The sequence below is a fragment of the Quercus robur genome, chromosome 2 (assembly GCF_932294415.1).
Source record: "Quercus robur chromosome 2, dhQueRobu3.1, whole genome shotgun sequence".
NCBI classification, from domain to species: Eukaryota; Viridiplantae; Streptophyta; class Magnoliopsida; order Fagales; family Fagaceae; genus Quercus; species Quercus robur.
Genome location: NC_065535.1, coordinates 78,691,990 through 78,703,158, shown reverse-complemented (window position 1 = coordinate 78,703,158; position 11,169 = coordinate 78,691,990). Strand labels below are relative to the sequence as shown.

Below are 11,169 nucleotides of genomic sequence, written 5' to 3'. Positions count from 1 at the left end.
AAATCACCGTGTCAAATTTATTTTCCACTACATTTAGTATTTTTGGTGATTTATTGGTGCCTCCACAATTTGCATGCAATTTAACCTCATTAATCAACTTAGGTATTCGAATTAATTAACTGAGTCAAGCTATCTTAACCCAACACTCTCTTTTTGGATTTCTTATCATTACTACCAAAGATAATAGATTTACTTTACGATAAGAAAATTGTGGTTAATTATCTAGGTGACAATAAAGCAGCAATATCTCTGTGCCAGGTATCGACTCAAATTACGACCGTATCTATAAAGATTTGAATGCATTCTATGTGAAACTTTCGCACAGATGGAAACCCTGAGGCATTAATATTTCAGAACCCCCTTAGAAAACTGCTTCAACCATCGCTGTTGTTATCCTTCTGGTGCTCATGTTCATACAAACCGTATGCTCTATCATCCAAATTTTAATCAGCTACGGTGCAAATGCATTGTGTGAAATGTGTGGTTGGTTCGTGGACTCATGAAGAGCATGCACCTTTGAGCCAGAGTTGCCGATTGCTTGACGAAGGGTTTCGATTGCTGCAGATTCTTATCTTCCCTGACTGTTATATTCTTATTATCTAAATAAAGCTTGCATAGGATTGTTATTTTATTTAATAGGATTCGTCATATTAGTGTGATGAGGAATTTTACTTCTATGGCATTTCCTTTTCAATTGTCTGTCACACTTCATTTTCAATTGTTATAAGGCCTAAATATATGAACATTAATGAAATTAATAAAAGCTTTCAGATATAATTACCAGAACTCAGTAAGTAATATTGCTGTAAGGGGATTGGCCTTCCTTTGGAGTATACAAATTCTAAAAGCAAAGAGGGTTTGAGATGAGGAAGAGCAATGGTAATGAGATAAAAGCTTTCAAAAATATTTCAAGCCATGGAAAGTCACGAAGAAAATTACTTCGAGAGCAGTATAAAGGAGATGAAAGATAGCTTGGAAACGACCTTAGATAAACTTGCAGAAATTAGAAAGCAGTATAAAGGAGATGGAAGGTAGCATTCAGAGTTGTTACGTAGATACTGTTTGGCTTCAAAAATGGTGCTTTTCTGAAAATGATCGTGTTGGATGCAAGCTTCATTATTGAGCTATTCTCAAGATATTATGAGAATAGATGGAAAATTGACAATCCTGTTTGTGGAAGCATGGCTATTAGATGTGGTGAGACATATGTTATTGAGAAAATATACCACCTTGTCTTTCCTAATAACTCAAGCTCCCCATCTTTCATTCGGGCGGCATGCTTTTAACTTCTTTGAGTCCTTGAACATTCTTAGAAATCCCCCTGATATGGAAATACAGCACTTCGCAGATTTACTTAGGTTCTTTGAACTACCTCCACCCAACCAGATTCTACCATATAGATACAACGAAATGATAATTGCAAGGTCAGAGTTGGGCATTCACTTGTGTCAAAGAAAGTACACTCTAGAACTATTGATTGATGCAGGTCTGTTGAGTTGCAAGCCACAGCTAAGACCCCTATGGAAAAAAAACTTGAAATTGAGCAAATTTCAAGGAAAGTGTTGAAAAATCCAAGTTCTGACTGATTGGTAGGTTACATATCTGATAATCATAAGACCAGATATTACCATTGCTGTTCACAGATTAAGTCAATTTATGTCCAAACCTAGAAAGCCTTATCTACATACAGCTAATAGAATCTTATAGTACCTAAAGGGTGCTCTTGGACAAGGGTTATTTTTCTCTAGTAAATTAGAGCTTCACCTTAAAGGTTTTGCAGATTCAGAATGGGCATCTTGCCCTGATACTAGGAGGTCAATCACTGGATATTGCATGTTTCTTGGTGATTCAATGATATCTTGGAAGTCCAAGAAACAGCACACAGCTAGTAGATCTTCAGCTGAGGTAGAATATCGTTCCATGGAAGTAGCTGTTTGTGAAGTTGTTTGTATACTTAAGTTTCTTGAGAGACATTCAGCTCCAACATCCAAAAGCTGCCCTTTTGTTCAGTGACAGTCAATCTGCTCTCCACATTGCAGGATTTGCAGTCAATCCTATGTTCTATGAAAGAACAAAACACATAGAGATTGACTGTCATGTGGTTAGAGATAAAGTGTTGCAAGGAGTGATTCGTTTATTACATATTAGAACACAAAGTCAGCTTGCAGACTTACTAAAGCCCTTAGTGCACATCAGTTTCATGCTTTGTTATCCAAGATGAATCTGACCAATATTCATTCCCCTATTCATCTTGAGGGGGAGTGTGAAAGCACTAAGATCAACTCAAAGGAAGCTTCATCTAAACACAAGAAAGTGAAGAAGAAAGCTATTGCAAAAACAGAGGACAAGAAGGAAACTGTAGTTCCAAAGCTGTAGGTCGTTTAGTGTTGTATTCTTTGTAAACTACTTGTAGTATAGGAGTTAGTTGTAAATAGTGGATGACAGCTGTTATTTCAGTTAGTGAGAAGTCTAGGCGGGAAAGTTTGTTAAGTTGGTTTTGTTTGTTAGTCTTCAAGTACTAGTATATATATCTTTGTACACATACACTAATTAATTGAATCAATCATTTTTCCCAAATTAGATTGTGATAATTTTTCCAAAGTACTCTGCAACACAGCTGTTTGATGCAGGAATAAAGTTCAAGTTGGCTTCAAGTAAATGCAAACTGGAATTAAACTTTAAAAATGGAGTGCTGGAAATCCCACCCTTAATATTCCAGGATGGTACGAAAGCTCTCATTCGAAACATTATGGCATTAGGGCAATGTGATTATAGAAGAAAAGCATACATTACTGATTTCTATTTAATATTGGATCATCTTATCAATACCACCAAAGATGTGGATTTACTTAGTGATGACGGAATCATTGATAATGGGCTAGGCGACAGCAATGCAGTTACATCTATTATCAACAATCTTGACAAAGGAATCATTGATAACAGTCTGAATTCTACGATCTCTGTAATGATTTGAATAAATTCTATGAGGTACCTTCGCATAGATGGAAGGCAATATTAAAACATAAATATTTTAGCACTCCTTGGGGAATGGCTTCTACCATCGCATTTTTCTTTTGGTGCTCACTTTAATACAAACATTATGCTCTATCATCCAAGTAGTTTAGGTCCAATGCCTACTTGAATGATTTGGATGGTTGTTTGATTGTTGTAGTGCCATAATGGATATGTAATTTCCAATTAAGCATTAAATTTGGAAGATTAAAGTCACTATAGGTCCGTTTGGATTGAGCTTATTGTTACTGAAACTGAAAACTGAAAACTGAAAACACTGTAGCAAAATAATTTTTAAATGTGTGAAAAGTACCGTGGGACCTATTTTTAATATTTTTAATGCATGAACAGTGCTGCTACAGTACGTAAACAGTACTGCTACAGTGCATAAATAGTAATTTTGTCTCTATACAGTAAATTTACTGTTCATGCGCTGAAAAAAAAAAAAAAAAAAGGACAGAAACGTGAAATGAAAACGTGAACGTTGGTTTCAGCTGAAACCAAACGCTTACTATGGAAATGTAGTCTTAATTAATTAGTTTTTTTATCTTGAAAATAAACTTTGTAAGTTGTGTTATGTCATATGTGTGTCTTGTAATTTTTCTTGGGTTTGACTTGCCACCAATTAATTCTTAACTTGACATCCCTTTTATTTTAATAGTATGCTGTCATGTCACCCATCTCTTAATATAGGATGGAGATTAAAACACACAATACCACACTATTTGGAGTTAGTTTAGTTAGGCGTTTTAGAGCCTTAAAACATGTTTTTAAACCCAAAAATCTATTTTGCAACAATAATTCATCATAGTTTTTTTACAAACATTCATTTTAAACCTAAAACACCATTTTACAACAGTTTATCCAAATGCACCCTTGACTTCCGCTTCAGAAACTAATAGAAATATTTTAGCCTTTTTAACACTGTTAGCGTTAAAGATTCGCAAAACAAGGGTGAAGGAAATTCACGTCTGACATCTCTCTCGGACAAAGATTTATTTAGTTCTCCATTCTTTCCGAGATCTTATTTTGTATAGTTATTCATGTGAATCTTCATGCACCTGCAGAAAAAACCAGATCCCAAAATGCCAACCATGTGGCTTGTTTTTTGTTCTCCAAAGAAACTCAAAAAGAAAAGAAAAATCAAAATTCTATGTAGCAGTAGCATCAGCTCCGTTCAGTTGGCTGGTTGGCGTTGGCGTGCTTTCTTCAAATACAACGGTTGAAACTAGAAGGTTGGTGGCAGCAGCAGCAGCTGCAGCAACACCCATTATTTGAATTCTTTGAGAACTTTTATCAAGCATCTAGCATGCCTTCTTTTTAACCCAAATAAAGCTGTCATACGAAGAGACGCCGCCTAATTACAAACAACCAAGACAATCATTATACAAAATAACAATATTGCAACAGCTTTGGTTCTCCATTGCTGCTCATCACAATGTAATTTGAGATTATTACCCCAAACAGATTTTGCCCAAGAGAAATGTCAATGTTGACATATATTAGTAATGTGGCAGATCTCTTTGTTTTTAATGGGATGCAACTTTCTGATTATTAGTGGATGAGTTTGGAAGAAAATATAACTATATTTGAGTTGGAATAGTTAGCAAAATTGCATGAAATGCTTGCAAATAAGTGATGACATTGATAATAAAATTATGTAAGATATCATTTGAAAATTATTAATATAAAATTTAAAATATGAAAAACAGTAGTAATAATTTGAAACATAAAATAGAATGCTATATATTCTTAATAATAGAAAAATAGAATGCAATCCAATAGACTTTGCAAATTGCTATCTGCTATACAAATCCATCCTCCTCCACCATTTGTAATTATCAAATTATCAAAAAACATATATTTACAGTCACAAAATAATGATTATACTAAGTCTCAACTTTAAGTGTAACTCAATTGGCATCTTTCTGTACACAAAGTTTTTGAGGGTCTAGGGAGAAAGAGTATCTCCAAAAAAAAAAAAAAAAAAGTCTCAACTCTAACACTAGTAGGTATGGAAAAATAAATTATAACTTATATTTACAATGTTTTTTATGTCAACCAATTTATTTTTTTCTTAACTAAAAGCATTAGCATTAGAGGTGTAAAACCTTCCAAGTTACTATTTTACCCACCAAATCCATAAAAACAAGCTCCAGTCAGGTTGCTATATCTAAAAAAATTTGCAACCCATGTACTCATTAGATTTAGGTCTTTTGGGTAAAATGCGTCTCTATATATTATATTAATTATTTAAAAAAACTCCCTAAATGTATTTAGCTCTCCAATAAGTGATATCATGGCCTAAGGTATTTCACAAATGGAGCAGGAACAAATGCTTTCGCAGTTGAAGCAGAGACGATATTTTGCACAAACCATCTTTGAAAAAGGCCCAACAAAAGAGGATTAAGGCCCAACGGATTCATCTTCAGTCAAAGTTGCTCTTATATTCTTGTATATATTCTTCTGTAAAAAGAAATAATTTGTGATTAGGTATACTTTTTGTATTATTCTCTAAAATGAAATAATTTGGGGTTAGGTGTACTTTTTTTTAGATATATATTATAGGAGATATGGAAAATGTCAAAGTAAACAAGCGAATCACCGTAGAATTTTATGATATTACTTAATTTTCTTCTTGATGCTTAAATATCAGTCCCCAAGCATACTTATCATGGCCACTTTGTCTTATCTGTTGGGTCGCAGGTTTGTTTTCAAGAAATCACAAAATTTTACTCACCAAAACTACGTTACCGAAGTAAAGAATACAATTAAATTACAAAACAAATCAACGAATTCCTCATCAGTCAAAGTAGCTCTGGTATTCTTTTGTAAAAATTAAAACAACAACAACAACAATAATAATAATATTAAGTGTGGCCTGGTTAATTTTGATGAGATGCCAACCTGTCATACTTTCTCCAATATTTATATTTAAAATTATTGAAACTAAGTGAGCGTTTGGATTCAGCGTTTCCGCTGAATCCCGCGTCACGTTTTCCTTTTTTTTTTTTTTTCCTTTTTTTTTTTTTGCTTTCACGCATTTAAGGGAGCAAAATTTACTGTTCATGAGACAAATTTTACTGTTCATGCACTGTTCATCACTGTAGCAACACTATTCATACATTAAAAAATATTAAAAATTGGTCTCACAGTACTATTCACATATTTAAAAATTATTTTGCTACATTGTTTTTAGTTTTCAGTTTCAACAACAATAAATTCAATCCAAATGGATCTAAAAGGTTACGTACAAATGAAGGTTTATACAATAGGGTCATTTATATTCTACGTAAAAGAAATTTGTCAATGAGGAAAATTCATCAATAAGACAATAACACTAAGAAGGAAAAATCACATTCAACAAAAAAAAAAAAATATGTTGTAAAAAAATAAAAATTTAACAATGTTACATTCATGGAAAACAACAATTAAAATCTACTATCAAATATAAGGACTACAACCACACTTATAAATTTTCGCAAACCTAAAAAACTCAAAAGTCTACTACACTACACCCAAAGACGTTCTCACTCTAACAGACAAGACAAAACCTTGTTTCTTTAGTCTCTCCAACATATTTATAGAGACAATCATACCACTCTACTTCTTTTGTTCTTGATGTGAGGCTAAGGGTTTATTAGGTTGTAACATTTTTTGAATATTTTCAACTCAAGTTTGAGATAGTTCTCTTGCTACCGTCCATGCTCTTACTCTTAATAGGAATTATTCAATCTTTTTATTAATCTCCAAACCAACGTGAGATTCTAAAACAAATAATTAGGAAAAGGAAACTAACAAACTAATCCCCTTATGAGCTAGACTTTAACAAATCTTTCACTGGACAAAATTGGCTTCTGTCCTTTTCGGGCAAAATAAATAGCAATCTACCTCCTTTCCCAAACTAATTAGGGAAATATCCCTCTTTTGAAACTCGACTTTCTCAAAATCGAGTTAAGTCCTATAGTAACATTTTTAAGGACCTATAGTAACATTTTTAAGGACCTATATAGTGGCCTTTTTTTAACTCAAGCTCCATGAAATCGAGTTATAGGTAAAAAACTTGCATAGAACTCAAGTTGATGGAGCTCGAGTTACAAAACGGCACTATAGGTCCTTAAAACGTCATTATAAGCTCCTTAAAACGCCACTATAGGGCTCCAGAATTTTTTTTTTTTAAACTCGATTTTAAGAAAGTCGAGTTTCAAAAGAGAGGCATTTTCCTAATTAATTTAGAAAAGGGGGTAGAATAATAATTATTTTGCCCGAAAACGGTAGAGGCCAATTTTGTCCAATCTTCACTTTTAAACTGTTCTTCACTAGTGCCCCTTTTCGTACTTCCTTTCATCACTCTTCTTTTCTTTTTCTTTTTTCTTTTTTTTGATAAACCATACCAATTACATTGTCCATAAATCTTACATTCATACAAAACTTTTAGGGGTTGTTTGGATGAGAGAGTTTTGAGTGATATGATTGTGTTTTCATCACTCATCATCCAAAATTTGTGGGACCCACAGAAAAATTTTTGTTTGGATGCCATCACCCATATTTGGTCACTCGGTTTTGGTCATCCAATCACTCAAAAAACTGAGTGATGATGACCAAAAATGAAAACACAATATCCTTGTTTTCAAGACTCATCACCCATGACTCAGTGGCACTTTTGTAATAAGCTGTCTCAGTGGGGCCCATTCAACCAGTGACTTGTCCCATCTATCTGACCGTTGGAGCTTCTTCCTGTTACTCTGCATTTGTCCGAAAATTTTTTCCTAAAAAATTTCCCTCTTCTCACTTCCCTCTCATTTTCACTTCCATCCTCACATCCCAGCGAGGTAGCTCCATGGCACCACAGTTCGTGTAAGAATACTGAACGAGGCCTGAGAAGATCGTCCGTGTTTGAAGAACAACGCCTCATCGAAGCTCTGAACCAGGCCGGAATCTTCACCGGCGAGTGTAGCTCTCTGTCACCGTGTCCATACTTCTCTCTCCCCTTCCCAGGTGCGACATTATCTCCCAGGTGCAGTAAATCTGTCTCTCTCCCTCTCCATTTTCCATGTCCCTGGTTTGGTTCTGGTTTGGGTTTTTCGTTGGATGTGAAAGGGGTTTTTGATTTATTCTACTGATGTTGGTTGTGGCTTGTGAGACATGTTGATTGAATTCTTCCCATATGGATTTTTAGGGAAAATTTGTATTATCTTACTCTAATACCATAGGTCCAAAACAGAGCATGTAAGTGAAAAAAAAAAAAAAAAAAAAAAAAAAAAGGAAATAATCAGGAGTATTATAGAATGAGCCGTTATTTAGATTAAATGCCACAGCTTGTTTTTTTCAAACTATATTTAGTCTTAAGTGAAATTTTTCTTGAAGATTTTGTGATTGGAAGCCTAGAATGCTATATACATTGTTATTTTTATTAGATGCATTTTATCCAAAAAAAAAACAACGTATGACCATAGCAGACTAGTTTGTACTGATTTAAAGGGCCGGGTAATAAGATAATCAATGTTGCCGCTTACAAGAATTTTATATAGCCTTATGGTGTGTTAATGCTGCCAGATTCAGATAGGGGTGAAAACTAGCCCAAGATTGCTCAGGTGCTTGTTCCATGAAAACACAACCTAACTTAAAATCTAGGATTTAAATAATATGTTACTCAGCTCCACAATTATATAATTCAGTCTCAAAATTTTATAAATCATATTTTTCTTCATTTTTTCTTTTTCTTGCTGGTTACTTAGTACACTGCCTGTGTGCTTTGGTTCCTTATATAATTTTAAATTTTCCTACATGAAGCATTATTTAATTATTAAAGAAGGAAAAAAAATCCCAACCCTGAACCTGCCTCATGAATCCCCTCCATATAATCACATGCTATTGTAGTTTTTTTTATTTTTAATGGTAATCCCAAACAACTCTATAAATGAATCATTTTAGTGGCCAATTCATAGAACTATGAATATACAAATATTAACATATGCAATTGTGTTGGGAAACTTGTATTAGATGGCACAAGAAACACAGGATGTTGAGGAGAAAAAGTGGCCTTCCCACATTGAACATCTTTTCATTGACCTCATGGTCGATGAACAACAAAAGGGGAACATGGAACATGGTGTCTTTAAGGCCAAAGTTTGGTTATCAATTACGAAAACCCTAAATGAGCATACTGGGAAGGGTTTCACCCCTAAGCAAGTGAAAGACAAGCATAATAGGCTTAGGCAAAAACAAAGAAAGTGGGGCCAGCTTTTGAGGCATACCGGGTTGGGGTGGGATGAGACAACCCAAACGGTGACGGCTTCTGATGAGGTGTGGGCTAACGTGATTGCGGTATGTTATATTTACTATTCTAATTCTTTGTATATTTGTTTGTAATTTTCTATTTCATATTAGCATGATTTTGATGTATATATTGTCATTTCAGGGGGATAATAAGGCAGCTGCATTACGGAAGAAAGGGTGTCCTGATTATGAGAAGCTGAAGCAACTTTTTGCCCCTAATACTGCAACTGGTTCCCTTCAAATTTCCTCAAACACGCCAGCCCCAGATAGTGATGAAGAGCGTGTCCTGGAAGAGGAACTTGCCAATGAGGAACGTGAGGCACATCGTACCCAGTTGGATGATGATGATTGCTACAATCCCAACATGGAGGGCGTAACCCAAGACGATCCCACTGTTGATGAGCAAACCCAACGAGCGGACAAAAGTCCCATGCAAGAGCCTAGTACCAAGGGGAAAAAGGTTGCTAAGAAGAATGATAGGGCTAGTGAGATGACCATGGCTCTACAAGAGTACACTGCCTTGGCAAGGGAAAGGTTTTCCAAAAAAAAGGGAAAGTCGTTTGGTAGCTCTGATCATGTTGCACAATCTGCCAGTGGTGGCGATCCTTGCTCACTTGGGAGAGCTTTAGAAGTGCTGAATCAGTATACTGATCTTGATGATGACACCTACCTTAATGTCGCCGAGGCTCTCCAAAAGAAGGAGAAATGAGTGTTGTTCATGGGCATGCCCGAGCAAAGGAGGAAGAGGTTTATGGAGCGCTACGCTCAGCCGCCGAATAACTAATGGGGATTGCTTTTGAAGCAACTTTTGTTATGTGACACTCTATGTGAATCACTTGGTTTAGTTTTTTTCTTTTTGAGAAAACACTTGGTTTAGTTGTTAAGTATCATTTAAGGACTTTATGTGTGTGTGCTTGGACAATATTCGACGTTTGGTTTTATTTCTCTTTCCTATCAGTTGAACACTTTTATTTAATGTAGCTTTATTGTAATGTTAAAGTGTTGTGAACTATGCTTGTGATTATGGTGTTACTTAAATTAGTGTGTGGGCTTTGTTATGTACTTGGTGTTTTTTTATAGTATTATATATATATTTTTTAATATTTCTTATCTAGTTCATGTTACTTACATTGTAAGGTGAGTTCAGCTAACATTATTGCAATTCTCTTGGTACTTTTATATTAATTTGTCCGTTTATATATTTCAATATCTTTGGTTCTAATGCTTTGGTTTTTTTTGGGTATAGGTTAATGGTCTCCCCCAGTGATCCTTTCTGGCAATATGATTTTGATGATGCTTATTTTAACTCCGACGATGATGACATGGACAGTGGTGGTTGTGGTGATGACATGGACACTAGTTTGAGTGATGACGACATGGATATAAGTGATTGTGACGATGACATGACCACTGGTGCAGACACAGACTCGGAGTATGACAGCGAGGAGGAGGAGTTTTGGTTTGTATTTCCACTTATTGGCGAGATGGTGGCATATTTCCAACGGCATTTTGACAAGTGCCCACAACGTACTAGCATTTTGAGTGGAAGCGATTATATGGCTGAAGTGAGAGATGGCAATCCTACCAATTGCCATGAGATGTTCCACATGACACTAGATCTATTCTATCACTTGGTTGAGGAGCTGAAACATTATGGGTACTTGAAGGAAGGGAAGGGGCGTGTTGACGTGCAGGAGGCAGTGGCCATATTCTTGTACACTGTTGGGCATAATACTCGGATGCGGCCTGTGGCAGACAGATTTCAGCATTCCACTGAAACTGTGGATCGCAAGTTTCGTAGGGTGTTGCGAGCTATCCACACATGGGGCCAACATTTAATCAAGCCGGATCCGAATGTGGTAGGCCTTCCAGAGCATT

At 35.4% G+C, this 11,169-nt stretch overlaps 1 protein-coding gene across 2 annotated transcripts; it reads left to right on the top strand.

Moving 5' to 3' along the window:
• Window positions 1–8,903: 8,903 nt before the first annotated feature.
• LOC126707304 (uncharacterized) lies at window positions 8,904–10,336 on the top strand. 2 transcript variants are annotated; one of them, XM_050406904.1, is made up of 2 exons: window positions 8,904–9,318; window positions 9,434–10,336. In XM_050406904.1, exons 1-2 carry the CDS (start codon window positions 9,016–9,018, stop codon window positions 9,998–10,000), a joined length of 870 nt encoding a protein of 289 aa, XP_050262861.1. In that variant the 5' UTR covers window positions 8,904–9,015; the 3' UTR covers window positions 10,001–10,336. The 2 variants fall into 2 exon arrangements, with proteins under 2 accessions (XP_050262861.1, XP_050262855.1); XM_050406898.1 differs by having other exon boundaries at window positions 8,907–9,339.
• The last annotated feature ends 833 nt before the right edge of the window (window positions 10,337–11,169 follow it).